Source organism: Lactuca virosa, chromosome 7 (assembly GCF_052849685.1).
Source record: "Lactuca virosa cultivar CGN04683 chromosome 7, Lactuca_virosa_CGN04683_v6, whole genome shotgun sequence".
NCBI lineage: Eukaryota > Viridiplantae > Streptophyta > Magnoliopsida > Asterales > Asteraceae > Lactuca > Lactuca virosa.
The window spans coordinates 94,280,824-94,297,639 of NC_136432.1; the positions used below are offsets into that span (position 1 = coordinate 94,280,824).

At 34.6% G+C, this 16,816-nt stretch overlaps 1 protein-coding gene and 1 pseudogene across 4 annotated transcripts; both read right to left on the reverse strand.

Annotated features, from left to right (window-relative positions):
• Window positions 1–4,581: 4,581 nt before the first annotated feature.
• Window positions 4,582–15,227, reverse strand: LOC145124323 (uncharacterized). 4 transcript variants are annotated; one of them, XM_079059612.1, is made up of 10 exons: window positions 12,631–12,884; window positions 12,412–12,502; window positions 9,510–9,606; window positions 6,768–6,983; window positions 6,546–6,672; window positions 6,107–6,460; window positions 5,915–6,019; window positions 5,387–5,573; window positions 4,983–5,192; window positions 4,582–4,886 (listed from the first exon to the last, which is right to left on the reverse strand). In XM_079059612.1, exons 4-8 carry the CDS (start codon window positions 6,965–6,967, stop codon window positions 5,505–5,507), a joined length of 855 nt encoding a protein of 284 aa, XP_078915738.1. In that variant the 5' UTR covers window positions 6,968–6,983; window positions 9,510–9,606; window positions 12,412–12,502; window positions 12,631–12,884; the 3' UTR covers window positions 4,582–4,886; window positions 4,983–5,192; window positions 5,387–5,504. The 4 variants fall into 4 exon arrangements, with proteins under 4 accessions (XP_078915738.1, XP_078915739.1, XP_078915740.1 ...); XM_079059613.1 differs by having other exon boundaries at window positions 12,412–12,539; XM_079059614.1 differs by lacking the exons at window positions 12,412–12,502; window positions 12,631–12,884 and adding an exon at window positions 14,724–15,227.
• LOC145126938 (disease resistance protein RPV1 pseudogene) lies at window positions 14,651–15,211 on the reverse strand (annotated as a pseudogene).
• Window positions 15,228–16,816: the final 1,589 nt, after the last annotated feature.

Genomic DNA, 16,816 nt, shown 5'->3' on the forward strand with positions numbered 1-16,816 from the left:
TAGTGCGGTTGCCTTAGCCAAGGAACCAAGAGATCATGGCAGATCCCGACACATTGACAGAAAATATCACTTCATAAGACACAAGATAGAAGAGGGACTCCTCGTGGCAAAGAGGGTATCGTCAGATGAGAACCCTGCGGATACCCTTACGAAGGGACTGACGAGGGTTAAGCATTTGCAGCATGCGAGGCGCATCGGGCTGAAGGACGATATTAGTTTTACAGATTAGATAATTTTTCTGAAACTTGTAAAATGTAATCGACGTTTGATGATGAATAAAATGTGTGATTTATTTATGAGTAAAGTGTTACTATCATTGTCAATTATTTACTATTGTTTCAGTTTTGCATGTTTTGACTTCCAGAATAATTAATTTATTCAAACTTCCACAATCAGTCATACGTCGGAAGTAGGTATGAATCAAGATTGTCATGAATTGGGTTTGTAGATGGCTAAAGGTGTTTAGACATAGCAATGGTTGCTACAACGTTCATGAGTGCTCATAAGTTATGAGTATTGGAATAAACCCACGCTCACTTGTATCACTTCATGGAATTTATCTTGAGTGATCGTGAGACGGTAATATCATATAAGTCTTCAAACCTAGAGATATGAGTTGTTACCTATGAATTGGTTGTGCATTGATTGCACGTAAACGCATCAGTAACTTGATGTTATAAAACGTGCCTTTGTGTACAATTCAATAAGTAGTAGAACAAGCATATGAGTCGAAGTTTATCTGTTCCTTCTAGAAATAGAAGCGATATCTGGGCCCCTCGATGATTTTTTGTTGACCCATGTACCGGGCCCGGTCAGAACTAAATTGATGTGTTCAGTTAAGTTCTTTGTCAAACAAATCGGAAATCGAGAAACAACTGCTAGACAATAAGTAAGACATTGTTCCATGTATTTGTCCGGCTGATATCATGAGAGCACAGGATTATATGATCACTTATCTAAAATGGCGCTTCATAGTTCACAAGAGTTTTCGAGAGCTACGATTGCCGGTTGGTTCCTGAAGTAATATAGGCAAATACAGTTATTAGACTTATCCAAGTGGGAGTCTGTTGGATAAGATGTCTAAGTCCATAACTTATTTGGTATATACTTGACCCGACCCGGCATGGTCCATTTGGGTTGCACTTCACCCAAACTAGTTATGGATAATTTTATGAGAATTGTATACTTACGATTTATTAATATATTATAAGTTATAATATATTAATATAAAGTCATGTTACTTAATTAGTTTTAATCTTGAATTAATTATGAATTAATTTAGTGATTAAAAGGAAGACTAATTAAATCATGGGCTATTATATTTATATGGTGTGGGCTAACACTCATTTGGGAATGGGCTAAGCCTATATGGAAGTCCATGGATGATCCATGGAGCTTTTACCCATGGATCCTTGGAAGAGGAAAAGACATGGGTTATTAGGGTTTCACCCTAACCATGTACACTATATAAACAAGCTTATGTTGCATGAAAAAGACACTAATGTGTGTGTAAGTGTGGTGGCCAAAATCAAGAGTTAGTATACTCTCTCATATATTTTCCAAGTTTGTGGTGATTTGTGATTTCCATTTGAGGCATTCACATTATTGGTGCTTGGCTCTCAAACTCCAAGGAATCAACAATCAACAAAAGGTATGTAATTCATCTAGTTCCTTTATGGTTAAAAGTACCCCATGCCATGCTAGATAGGTTATAAACCTTGGAAAATAATATTTTGCATGTATCTTAGACAAACATAGATCCAAGGTTTAATAGGGTTGCATGTACACTTAGGAAGTGTTAGAATGCTCAAAACCCAACAAAAACTTCTTCACAACCGTAATTTCTTCAATCTTTTCACCTAGAGATCGAATACCGGTTACGATAGTATTCAATCTCATGGAAAAATCATCTACCGATTCACTGTCTTTCATCCGGATCACCTCGAAGTCATTTCTCAAGGTTTGAGATTTAGCCTCCTTGACCCGATCGGCTCCCATGTGCATCATCTTGAGCGTTTCCCATGCTTCTTTAGCTGTGTCCTTCTCAGCTAACATCAGAAGTACGTCCTGTGGAATTGCTTGATAAATAGCCGCAAGAGCCATCCGATCTTTACGTTCGTCCGTTTCTGCATTTTTAATTACATCCTATACTCCTTGTGCTTGTAAATTCACTCGCATTTTTATGGCCCACACCGCGTAGTTCATCTTCGTGAGCATTGGATAGTGTAACGTAACGCTACCGTCTTTCCCGGTCCTTTGAAAACTTTCAACTCCGGCTTGAGAAGATGACGAGGTTGGTGTAGTCATTCTTGGCATATACTTGGGCATACACGAGTAAGAATATATATATATATATATATATTTTTTTTTTTTTTTTGAAGTACGGGGACCAATATGAACTTTTCAGAAGTTCAGGGGGTAAACAGAAGTTTTACAGAAGTAAAACAGAGGCTAAATTGAAATTTTTCTGAAAAACGGGACCAAAATTGTAATTTTTCTGAAAAACAGGGGCTAAATTGCACTTTCCGGAAGAACAGGGGCTAAACTGCAATTTCCAGAACATTGGTCAGCTGCTGACGTCACTGCTGATGTTACTGCTACAGTGCTGCTACAGTGTCGTCTTCTCCGGCGAACCCTGGTTTTTCCGGCGACTTTTCCGGCAGATTTGACCAACTTTGACCGGTGATTTGGAGGCCTTCCGGTGGTCAAAAAATTCAAAAAAATATATTTTCGGAATCCTCAGAACGAGACATTTCCAACGGTGTACTCCGAAATTGTTTTTGAGACAAAAACTTTTCGACCAAAAAACAGAGAATGCTTCCCCCCGGAGCTTAACCAAGCTCTGATACCACTTGTTGGGGTTGAAACACACTTTTATTCAGAACTAGAACAAAAGAGAAGAGCTTACACGCTCAATATTACAAGAAAAAGAAACAACCCTCTAATACTCACTCTAAGTATTACACACTACACTCTCTGTTTGTGGTGTCTTACAACTGAGGTTAGAGCCTCTATTTATACTTAAACAAGCCTACAATTACTACTGCTACCATTTATTGTGTTCATTATGTGAACATACGAAGTTGCCATTTGAGTTCTTATTGTCAACATAGATAGAGGTGCAGTTATTGATGTCAGGTTCACACCAAGTCTGGTTTACACTCACAGAGTCTTGGATCCAAATGCATGGCAACTTAAAAGCTCTAATGATTCATCATCGTTCGACAATTTAAGTTTGTGCACGCGGCAGCTCCATGATATGGACCCAAACCATGCATTTATATCTAGAAGCCTAGTTGTTATTATGATCCTGCTTTGTGTATGAAAAGCCCTTGTTCCAAGTAAAGCATCTAATTCATCATGCTCATCAATGTCATCAAGAACAATAAGCACCTGTTTCACTTGTAAGGTCTCCTCAACCTTCCTTGTACCCTCAGATACACTAGATATATTTGCATTGTTTCCCCCTAGAATGTCTTTGAGAAGTTGTTTTTGTAGCCCAAGCAAACCATCAGATTGTTTAGAGTGTTTTCCGATCTCTTCAAGGTAACTGCTGCTTTCAAAATCTTGCTTGTTTGAGTTATAAATGAATTGGGCCAGAGTCGTCTTGCCACTGCCTCCCATGGCACAAATTGCTAAAACATTATCAACAGATTGCTCATTTTTCAACCAGGTATTGATACTTATAGCTCGAGTGTCCATTCCAATCAGATGTGCTGGAGTACTTAGTAATTTCATATCTAGTTTACGGTTAACTGTATCAACACTTTCTGCGATAAAGTCTGTTTCAGACCTGCAAGAAAAGAACAAAGAAAATGAACACATTCTGAGCATAGCATTTAATCTTCTTAATGTTTTAACTGCTTCAGTTATAGTGCAAGGAATTCAAACGCTCTAGCAAATGAAATATTCTCCCTGCAACCATTAATATCAACCAACTAAATATGATGAACTGAGGTGTACATACACTACTAGAAACATGGGTTTTAGAGACGGAAGTATTCGTCGCTATTCCGTCACTAAATGTTGTTTGCAATGGCTCAGCGACAGATTCACTCCATAGGTAATTAATAGGTGGCTAATTTCTCAGCTAGGGTTTTAGCGACGGAGAGGTTTTTCCTTGCGACAAATGTAGCAACAGAATATCCGTCGCTAAATGTCACCCAATACATTTACTTAGGGCATTAGCGACAAAATTTGATAAAGTCATTCTGTCGCTGTTCTGTCGCAAATTTCCGTGATCAGTTTTTTTCGTAGCAAATCCCTTGCAAAATTCATATACTGATATTTTTTGTTTTCCGTCGACGATCTGTCGCAAACTTTAGACATGGTTTTTTCCCTAGCTAATCCCTTGCAAAATTTATACATTAATTTTTTTTTGTTCCGTCGCAAACTTTAGACATGATATTTTTTCCGTAGCTAATCCCTCGCAAAATTGATGCATTAAAATACTTTTTTTATTCTTACCAATCCGTCGCGAACTTATAATATCATTTTTTTTATTATGATTCTAAAAGAAAAAAATACTACAATCATCAAATTTTTATACTAAAAAACATCAAATAACGATACAACCAAACATTACAATACCAAAACTATCAAAGTTTACCAAAGTATCATTCAAAAAACATCCAAAACCAAAACTATCCATATAACATCAAACTCCCAAAGGTTTAACTTCAAAATAACATTTTAACACCAAGAAATCCAAAGTATGCAAAAGAGGTACAAACAAAAAAAAAAGTTTAACCTTCAAAATAACATTTTAGCACCAAGAAATCCAAAGTATGCATCGGGAAATGAGTTTTCACAAAACATAACTTCAAAATAACATTTTAACTGCTCTCTTCATTTCATGTCCATCCAATCATCTTCGGTTCTCATTCCTATAAAACATTATTCAAAACAATCAAAAGTATCAAATACAAAAGGTTAACAAGTCATTCAAAAACATCAAATACTAATGGTTAACATCATATTACCTCTAATTTTCAATTTCCCATCATATCTTGCAAGGCTGCATACATCTTCTCCATTGCTTCATATTTTGCATCAATTTGTTGTTGTTTGGCATCTATTGCTGCAGCTTTGGCATCCATTTCCTCACGCATTTGTTGATGTTTAGCTTCCATTTCAGCAGCTTTAGCATCCATTTCCCCACGCATCTCATTTCGTACACGTTCATAGACAACCTAAAGTACAATGATAGGAAACTTTGTAAGTACAATACCATGATAGAAAACTTTGTAAGTACAATGCCATGATAGAAAACTTTGTAAGTACAATGCCATGATAGGAAACTTTGTAAGTACAATGCCATGATAGGAAACTTTGTAAGTACAATGCTATGATAGGAAATTTTTATAAAGTACAAAATTAAACGAACCTTTTGGGATGTTATTGTACTAGATGTTCCTTCCAAAAAGCTCGCTGGATCAGACACAGATCCGAATTCATATATTCTTCCTTTCTTGACTCCTCCGGAAACATCACACCATGTTTCATTATCCAAGAGGGGGGTGGCAACTAGTATCATCACCAAACTTAGCCACCATAGCACTTTCATAAGCCTCCTATTATAGCAAAAAAAAATATGAAAAAACAGAAACATGAAATAAGGAATGGAATGGTTCATTCCATTCCATTAAATTCATAATCAAGGAATGGAATGAACCACTTCATAAGCCTCCTATTAATTAATACTCAAACCTTGCATAAAGTTGATTACTACTTACAAAACACTTAATTACAACTAGGCAGAGGATCAAACATTTAGAGATAATAATTTGTTTCTTTTCTTTTGTAAGTTGATTACTACTTACGAAAGATTTGTTTTCTGTCAATTTGTTGCTTTAACAAAGTTATTAACCCGAGTAGTAGGAAGTTTTGTTTCCTACAAAATAATTAAAAATACCTTAACTTTAGCTGCCTTTGGTGTAATGTACTCTTGAGTAGACCGTTTAGTGTGCAACCTTGCATAAAGTTCAATTCCTGTAGGAGGGCGTTTAAGTGTTGCTTGCTACAAAATCCATTAGTAATACATTAAAAAACAAAACAAAAACTCAATAGTCTAAGTGGAAACTAAGGTGAGATGCAAACATCTTACCATTCTTTTCTTATGTTGACGAATAGATATAGAACCCCCGGTATGTTTGGAAACAGAGCCATCTTCTAATTTATTTATGTTATTTTTCCCTGATTGTGATAAACGTTTCCATTTGGATGTGGTCCACACTTCATTGATCATTTTTTCCCAATACTCCTTTTTTATCCAATTTGGGTGATAGTCCTTTAGCAAATTTAAATCACCTTCTAGTGAGGCATTCACATTTGCAGCTTTGGCAAGTTTTAAAGATTCTTCACGTGCTCTTCGCATTATGTCAGGAAATCGTTTCTTCATACAGTCTTCCCATACCTTGCGAGCAAGAACATCAGTCTCTTCGGGCCAGACATACAAACCCTACATGTAGATCACGCATACAATTATCTTTTTCATTTTACACCAAGTTTTACTTTGATAAATCATAAAAATAATAAGTACAAACCTTGAAGTGTTCCCACATTGCATCACGATGTTCTTTGTCAACCTTCTTCCATGAGGTCCATGGGCCGTCAAACATCGTCTTCAGTATACATGTGATGGCTCTGATCACTGAAATCTGATCCGTAAATCTTGCAAAAAATAAATAATTAAAAAAATTAGCATTAGTATTATCATTAAAAAGTAAATTCATTTTCATAAACAATTGTAAAATTAACATTAGTACTCGTTTTCAGAATCGACTTCAATGAACTTCCTTTTTGATGGGTTACTTGGAACTTGTTCCAAGATGTTTGATCCTCTAACTGAAGAAGAAGGTTGACTTTCTGCATTATTGTGTGATTGAGATGCATTTCTATCTCCAGCATCACGACCACCAATGTGACTACCACTGCGACCACCACCACGGGCTCCTCGTGGCGCCATTAGTCAAAAGATAACCCTTAAAATCAAGAATTAATAAACTATTGGTTAGAACAAGTATGTATTATAATAGAAAATTATAGAAGTAAGAGAAGGTAACATGCTATAATACACAAATAAATGAAAGTGCAATGTATATAGAAAAAGAAAACGATCATTTTAGCTAAAAAGTTATTGATAAGGGCCAAATTTAAAGCAAAATGAAGTCATATAGATAAAAAAACACACAAAATTCTTATAGGGACCATATCTGAAAAACAATATATCACAAGGACCAAATTTGTAATTTACTAGTTAATAAATCAATCTTGAACTCTTTGGTTTACTAGTTAATAAGCCCGGGCAGCAATAGGAAAATGAAATTGTACAACAAATCCTCAACAACTCCTGCTTTCAATTCCACTGAAACAAATACAGTTTTAGATCAAGAAGATGATTTGAGTGAAGATTTAGATCAAGATTTGAAGAATCAAAAGACGAGTTTTCTGACTTTGTGGTGTATCAAAAGGAATTTGAAATGGAGCCACTTACTAGTGAAGAGTTATGGTGGAACTGGAGAAAACCAGATAAAGAACAATGGTCCAGGTGGCAGAAAAAACAATGATCCAGGTGTATCAAAAGGAATCTAAAATGGAGCCTCTTATATACCCTTGAAATTATTGTGAAATTACTTATATACCCTTATTGTTTGACTTCAGGTGTTTCTCAAGGCCATGGCAGAAATTCACCAAATTAAGCTTTTTGGTGAAGAGCCAACTTTGACTGAAACAGCTCTTTATAGAGCTAGAAAGCATTTATATAAAGAAGAAAGGTATAAATCATAATTCATAACTGAATGTAAATATGGAATAACCGATTTCATTCCGTTATGTGGTTCCATTCCAATGAATGGTTTAGGCTGCAGGATGAACGTGAGAGATTGCAGAAAGAAGGTCCATCACGTGAATCTATTGAAAAATGTCACAAATCTCACAAATCAAGGAAGTAGATAAAGAGTTGGTATTGAAGGAATTGGAATTGGAATTGAAATTGAAACTTTTCTTGTGAAATTGTAGGGTTAAAAGGGTATTTTAGTATTTGTTCCAACTGTTTGGCAATTCAAGGAAAGGGGCTGAAACTTGAAGACATTAAAGTTGTTCTATCACATACATCTAATGATCCTTCTGCAGTGAAGGTTGTTAAAGTGCTGAAAGAGAAGCCGAAAAGAAGGAATAACAATAACAGCAATATCAAGTATAAATGGAGTTGGTTTGATTCCTTTTTTGGTGTAATTCTTTTTTCTTTTTTTTTGTGTGTAATTTCTTTCTTTTTTATATAGTCCATGAGACTCGGCGTAGCTATTCTTTCTGTTAAATCCCGGTAAAGTGACTATTTTGCCCTCAGTCATGTATTTTTAGTACTTTTTTATTAAACCATAAGGACAGTAATTGGTGGAAAATTGCAACCATAAATGTTAGATAGGATAATAAGAAAACTAAAGCTGGATACATTAAAAGACTTTACAAGAAATAAGAAATAACAAATTATGCTTTCGATCCACACGTACTAAAAGTAAAATGCTATAAACGGTTTGATTTCTGAAAATGCAATATGCAATTTAAAAAAAAAAGAAAAGAAAAAAATTGAAAGTCCAATGCTATAAATGGTAGATTTCTTACACTAAAAGGCCTTGATATGAAATAAAAGTTGGATTTTCAATAACATAATGAAACCTAATAGTACAATGTTAAAATGGATTCATTTTTGATAATTTAGTGTCTTAATAATAGGAAAAGTGGAATGATAAATTGGAAGATTTTTCGAATAAAAACGCATTGCAAAAAAAACAGTTTTAAAAATTACGTTGAAAAAATAACTTTTAAAAATTACACAGCTTTAAAAGAATTAAGAATTAAAAATACAGTGCCATATTTGTTAAATTTTTTAATATCTAATAATGATTGAAAAGTACAATGTTAAAATGGGTTGATTTTTAAAAGTAAAAATCCTTGATATGAAAGAAAACTTGAATTTTTGAATAACATATTGAAACTAAAAGTACAATGCTAAAAATGTGTTGATTTTTTGAATGACAAGCATAATGACCATCTTATCCCCCCGGCCCTTATCAAATTTCTATTAAAAATACAAAATTTAGGGCAAATTCGTCATTTTACCATATAATTCCAAAACAAAATGAAACCACAGGGAGAAAAAAAAATCGCAGAGGGGCTTATGATCTTTCACTGCTGGTGGAAAATTGTTGCAGGTGTGGTTCTATTTTTATCTTTTCCTGGTTTTAAACTATTGTTATATCATGTTTTTCAACAAAAAGAATTATGTGAATCTTTCTGAAATCATGTTACCAAAATATTTTTTTTGTTCTTTTTTTTTTTCTGTAACCAGATCCAGTTAACAAGCATGCAGGGAACTTACAAAACAATCAAACAGCTAAAATATTTTTGAACGGAGAACAGAGGATAAACTTAAGTGTCACGACTATTATAAATATTTTTATCACAACTAAAACCAAATAAATATTTGATCAAATCTAAAATAATCACACCTGTTTGAACAGAGAACAGAGGAGAACAGAGGCTTAACAATTGCTTCTCTCTTGAACTATGGGTAAAGCAGGACTGGAACTTCTTCACTCCCACCTCCTATTTAATAAACATGAAGAAATAAATATAATGTAAGGCACATAAAACATAAAAAAAGAAGAAAAACACTTTATACTAAACTACATTTTGGTAATCCAAAAAGAAACAGCCCATATATAATGGTCCTTTTAATTGCTTAGCCTATTAAGTGAAAAAAGAAACAACCCCTCCATTGGACTCAGTTTACTTAATGTGTTACTTTTTTTTATTGTAATTTTGTTTTATTTTGATATACACATAACACATGAATGTGATTGATTTTGTTTCAGCCACCAAAAAATTGGGCTAAAAAGACACAATATCATGATGGACTCTTCTTCTTTGATATCCCAGCTGCCCACCTGTAATACATAACATAAAGCCTTACCCCATATCATGTTGGAGCTATACTTGATAATGTAACAATACTTCTTTCAGTTTCTCAATCTATATTGTCATATTCCTTCTAACTGATAACTGATTGCTTTTTCTTCTACTTAATAAAGATAATATATGCACGTGCCTACACATACGAGCATCAATACAACCTTTCAGACTTCCTGTATGCCATTCTTAACCCAAATATTCTCAATAATTCAAACGTATACACCTTTTCCTGATATATTCATTCATATTCTTAATCAAATTATTTCACAGATTGTTGATTCAGTCATTGCTCTCTTCCGAGTAGACTTCACTGGAAGAGGAGAACTTGCAGAACGCCAGGTTTCTTATTTCTTACAGCAAAAGTTGGCTCAGATGCTCTCCCGATTAACAAAGATTGCTGAAGAGTTCAATGTAGCAGTGTATATGACAAACCAAGGTTCTACTTCTACTTTTCACTGATGAATTTGGAAACATATTGAAAAAAATGAAATATATTCCAAGAAAATATTCATTCAGATCAAGCCCTGTGACATAAAGCCTTACTTCAATGAGCCTGGATATTCTATCACTCAAAACCATGTTAAACACCAAACACTCCATCCCTCCCTTCTTCTTCTACTTCTTCTTCTTCTTCTTCTTCTTCTTCTTCTTCTTCTTCTTCTTCTTCTGTTGTTTGAGGATTTGGCAAATGGGCATTTTCAGATCCATGTACGAGATATTCTGGTGCAAGTTGGGTGTCTAGTGAGAGAAGGCGTACAGGATGTGGCTGATGTGGTTGCATGTGTTAAGTGTACAGAAAACCAAAACTCAAAGTCATTCATCTGTACCTGCATTTGCACTTGAAAATGCAATCATATCCACATGTTGTTGTATACATCACAGACAATTCAACTACATCAACATCTCTCTCTCTCTCTCTCTCTATGTATGTATTTATATGTGTGTGTGTGTTTATGTGTCTGTGTATATCTCTCAGTTTACACCCACCCCATGTGAGATCCATTGGGAAACTCCACCATAAAAGTCACAAAACCTCATAAAGCAAATGATACCCTTATTTGTCTTGTTATTACTCTTCCTCACCCCTCTCCCCTCTGATCAAACCTGTGTTTTATGCTTGATCTCTAGATCTAGAACAAGGCTCTCATACCACTATGTTGGAATGAAGCATTAGATGAACACAGAAGTACCAGAAAGATAAGAGAAAAGGAGTCAACTAGAGGATGGGTCCTATACACAAACAAATACTTTAATTGATATAACATTATAACCCCAAAAAAAATTACATCAGATTTACATACATATAACTATTCTTATAGTGTAACAGTGAAATTTACAACGTCTCAATATGCTATGATTCAAACCATACCGATTCAAACCAACACAATTAATGGGTCACATATATAGTAACCATTTTAACCAGAAACATAATACTTATTAAATGTTAGTAATTAAGAGAGTTTAGCTTAACTTTAACAGATCTGAAACCAAATTTGATATCTGTTGCTAACAATATACCCTACCATTGATCCCCTATGCCAATCAGGCCATAGTATTGCAATTTACAGGTTGGGTGTTTGCATAGAATTACATGGGCATAGCCTCATGTCAGCAAATGGTTTATCGTCTTTTTGATGAAAAATCATGTTTTGAGATCCTCAATAGAGGGTTCAACTGTTCAAGCAGGAATTTCAGACTGAGTCCTAACTCCTACGTGAATCCATTTGCATCAATAATTTGTTACGACTTCCAAAGTACACAAGCAAATTAAAGGCAACTAAGGAATACCATAAATTCATTAGGCATAAAAACATGGTATATAAAGACATGGAAAGAGAACAATGATAATAATATGGGGACCTCAACTAGTAGCTTCTGATATGTATGAAGCTCCATGTATAATGGCGAATCTACATGGATGATAAGGTTGTATATTCAGAGAGGAACAGAACTTGAAAGACTCCAATGGCTATCAGAGTATATATCTCAAGATACATGGAGGGAATTTGAAAAATTCCCATGCTAATAATGCCCCCTGCCTATGCTCATAATGTCCATGTTCCTCTTCTGTCTATGCTCATAATGTCCATATATATTACGCCCAAAACACCTTGAGATTTTCCAGCTTTAACAACTTTGTATATCAGGGGCATTGTATTGTGTGGTGATGTTTTCTCCAAATGTGTAAACTTAAAGAAGCTTACTCTAGAATCTTTCTGTATTAATGTGACTGTGGAGGAATTTGACATCATTACCAATTTATATTCTGACTTTAACCACTTTGAAAACCAACATCCAAACACCACCAAACCATAAGAGGAATGACGATGGAAAAAGGAAAAAAAAAATGGAGAAATTAAACCCTAACGTAATATATTGTGCAACTGAACCAAACCTAACCTAATATATGACTAAAACAAATAAAATCAAGAGATTTACCTGAATCGGAAGTTAACGAAGAATAATTTTAGATTTTAAGAATGTGGAGGCTGTCGGAATCGGAAGTTGCAATGGTCCGCGGTGTCGTAATCTGTTTGAACAGAGAGGGTGAGATTAGGTTGAGCAAGCTGCAACTCGAGAGTGTCGTCAATTTCAGATTTGGGTGAGAGCGTGTTCAATTGGAGTGACAAATCAGATTTGGGACTAAAGGAAACTTACACAAACTTCGTATCAGGAATTGGAGTGTCAATTTCAGCGAGAGATCGTCAATCATAAAAACATAACGTGCGTATGCTCCGTCGGCATTCTCTCGCTAAACACATACCAGATGGCCAAAAAGTCGACAATTTTGTTCCCTCGTTGAACCCTCGCCAAATGCCTTCGTTTTCCACCGATTACCGAGGAATAAGGGTGCGTCGATAAATACTTATGAGATCTGTAGCTGATCCCTCGCTAAACACTCTCTAATATGCTAAATGTTGAATAAATGAAATAATTGTTTAAACCGTCGCAGATTTCTCGTAATTCCCTCTCTGTAAGCCTAAAATACAGATTTAATCCCTCTCTAAATCCGTAGCTGAAACTCAAGTTTCTAGTAGTGATAGTAAGTGTATATATATGCTATCTGATTGAATTAAGTTTTCAATAATGCAAAGGCCAAAGTCAAACCAGAATACGTGTTATGTTATAAGGCTAAAGGGAGTGGGGGCGCCAAACCCACTCGCCAAAAGCTTGGCATGAACAAAACACCACCTCATTCACCATGTTAAGCAATGACGGAGTTAGTAGGGGGCTGCCGGATGCTTGGCCCTCCTCAACGATTTTAACTAAATGGTGTAAACTTTGTATATATTAATAATATAGTTACCAAGCCCACATGGAATGTATGTATAAACATTATAACCCCCTCTATTTTTATTTATATTCAATGTGCATCCTATAATTCTCTTATATGACTTAAAAGTTTTACTAATGATTTAACTTTTACTTATTTATTACCCCACTCCCATAAATTCCCATAAATACATGATCCTATTCAATTAGAAATCACCGATAGCATCTTCGCTACAGTTTCCATTTCAAGTCTACAATAATAATGTTATTTTTAATTGTTATTTTATTTTTAATAATTTCTTAATTTATAATTAATTATATTATTACGATTGGAAATTTGGTTTTTTTTTATAATCATATAGTAAATCATTAGTAAAAAAATCATATTATCCAACATCATCTTTTCAAACGAATTGAAAAGATGATCTTGGATAATATGAATCAATGTTTATAGTCGATTAAATTTTGAAGATCGATTAATATAATGATCGATGTAGATTCTATATAAATGAGTTTTTCCTTGTTGATTTCTATTTTAAAATTTTAGACCCTATGACTTTATTCAGGCATAATATTATATTTTAATATATTATTATGATGTAAGACTCTCGGCCCCCCTTATTCATAAATTTTGGCTCCGCCCCTGATGTTAAGCAATGTACTAAGAAGAGCTCGCTAGTTCACTAGCGAGAAGAGAGAGAAGAAAATATTCTTTGGAGTTGGCTGTCATTGGTCCTTTTGTATTGACTTTCTTTTTTTATTTTTTTTCTAAAATCAGAAGGCTGTGATTGGTCATCTTTTATTTGCATTTTTGTTTAAATTTTTTTCTCAAAATCCAAGTGTATATATTTTTTATGACAAAAGATTAGGTGGAAGAAAAAATCTGATATTGCATGTCTTAGCATCTCTTTGGCATGCGCCACCACTCCCCATAGCCTAAGTGTTTTAGTTTTAGTTTCACTTCTCACTCACTATTTCACATCATATACACATGGTGAATATATGTATATTCTATATTTGTAGTAAGCCATTAATAAGTAGGAATCGAATGGCATAATGTCTTTACATAAGCAACTGAACTGCTATTTTTCCAATCAAGTAAAATTGCAATCTTCACTATAAAGAAAGTTCAATTATCATGCTAAATGTGTCCGGAGACAAGGAGAAAAGCAAAGGAAGTATGTGTAAAGTAAACCAACCCCATAGACTACTATAGAAAAGGACATAGAATACTACGTAAAAACATCATGTCATACAGACGGGTAAGCCTCTAATCATCTGGTTCTGCTCTTTGCATAAATATGTAAAGCCATAATAGCAAAAGAAAATTCCATAACTTATCTTTTCAAGAAGCATACCTGAATTTGTTCATCTGCTAAGCACAAATTACGATTCCTTGTCATATTTAACACTCCGTTGAATTAATCAAAAAGGGTTTCCAAAGGATTAAACTATAAGCATGAATAGAGAAAGCATACCCTGAAACAACGATGCCGGTCAAATCAGCAACCTCTGCAAGGGCTGCCTTCCATCGATTGACATTATACTCTGTCCATTTTGACCCTTCTGCTCCTTCTTCTACATTAATTGCGAAACTTTTCCTTTGGTTCCTGACATCTGAGGGATCGACATGGTAAAACACCGGTAAAACAAAATGATTAAAGCTCCGCCTTTGCTCAAGGATCAACAGCAGCTCATCAAGGCACCATCTTGAATTCGCATACTTCTCTGACAATACAACTATAGAAGCCCTAGATTCTTTGATTGCTCTCTCGATTTCCGGCTTCAGTTCTTGACCTCTGTCGATATTATCATTATCCCTAAAAGTGCGAACTCCTGCTCGCTTTAAAGCTGCATGGAGATGATCTGTAAATGAATTCCGAGTGTCTTCACATCTAAAGCTTAAAAAAACGTCATGGCAGCTGGTATGATTTAGCAGAGAAGAAGAACATGAAGCAGACGCCATTGAAATTAGTAAGACGAGAGGTTGTTAAACAAAGGGGAAATATAAAGGCATCAAAGTCACACCTCCGGTCTCCGGACCCCGTCGGTTTGGTCTTTTGCAACCAGATGCTTACTAAAGACAAAAGGAAAATCTATTAAAATAATATATAAAAAATAAAGATGGCCACCAACCCGGTTGATATTAAAGGCGAAAGTTGTGCACGAGTTGCTTCTTTTACTTGGCCATATATCAACTACTATGATGAAATGAAAGAGAAATTACTATTTTAACTGAAGATTGAGTTGGGTATAGCCATGTGGATAGTCGGAGAATTACACAGGTGTTAGGTGAAGTCGGGTTGTCGTCTTGGTGCTGTTTTGATTAAAAAATTAATTATTCGTTGTTTCAGATATTATTGTTAGATTAAATTACACATATGGTCTTTATAGTTATAGTTAGAATAAATTACACATATGGTCTTTATAGTTATAGTTAGAATAAATTACACATATGGTCTTTATAGTTATAGTTAGAAGTAATTTAATGTTTGATTTTTAATTAGTTGTGCGATTCATATATATATATATATATATATATATATATATATATATATATATATATATATATATATATATATATATATATATATATATATATATATGAAGGATTATTTGAGAACTCATAGTTTTTCGAGAACCCGAGAACTAAAAATGGAACGTTGGATCAAAATAAATGACGGTCAAGATCGAAGGTGACATTTTTGTAAATAATCAGAAAACTAAAGAGGCTGAGAGTCAAGCCCTAATTGATCGGTTAGGGCTCCGAAATGACGCCAAGGAGCTTCAGTCTTTGCTTGGAATCGAACGGGTTACTTGGGATCGTTAGCATCGTAATTGATTTCATCTGGTTTGGGGCTTGGTAGTTGAACATATTGAGGTCGACATCAAGTTGTTCTGTGGAAAGTAATTTCGTTGTGTGTTGCTAATCTTCATTTTCTTCCGACAATCGAAGTCGAACGTGTCTGATTGAGGTCAACTCCATATCGAACGTAGTTTGCCCTACCCTAGGCGTTGCAAAACCGGTCGCCCTCGCACTAAATCAGGTATCGATCATCTAGACATCTGCACAACGATCTTAGATTTCCTCTTAGCTTTCGTTTGCTATTACTATTAATTCATAAAGATCTCCTGCTGAATTGGAAATATTGAACAGAGATTATGATGATCCGTTAAGTTTCATCGATCAAGCCCTAAATTTGAGTAAATCAACGGATTTGCGCATCAAAAATTCTCTTGAATTTGTGTTATTTGTTTTAAGTTGTAGCTTCATTTTGTTAGTAACATGAGTTGCCATTTATTCAATTTATCCTGCTAATTAACATTTTATAGCAATTAATCAAATTACTTCATTGTTGTTTGGTTGGATGATTGAATAAAATTTCGAATTCATATATCAGAATTAGGTTAAATCACTCTGTAGTCAATTTGCAGATTAAGCTTTCAATGTTTATGTTTTCAAGTTGATTACATGAGTATGATATAGGCTCCCACTATTTGATAACTTTGGTTCCAGATATATGCTCCTTTTGACTTTTGTTGTTGCTATAAGATTGTTGTTTAGAGCCTT

What these genes read in the sequence shown, in the direction of transcription:
- LOC145124323 (XM_079059614.1), bottom strand. Translation starts at nt 6,967, where the DNA reads ATGGCGCCACGAGGAGCCCGTGGTGGTGGTCGCAGTGGTAGTCACATT. An exon ending in GAAGTCGATTCTGAAAACGA is followed by an intron (nt 6,673 to 6,767) that starts GTACTAATGTTA and finishes ATTTTTTGCAAG; the next exon opens with ATTTACGGATCAGATTTCAG. An exon ending in GTCAACATAAGAAAAGAATG is followed by an intron (nt 6,020 to 6,106) that starts GTAAGATGTTTG and finishes TGGATTTTGTAG; the next exon opens with CAAGCAACACTTAAACGCCC.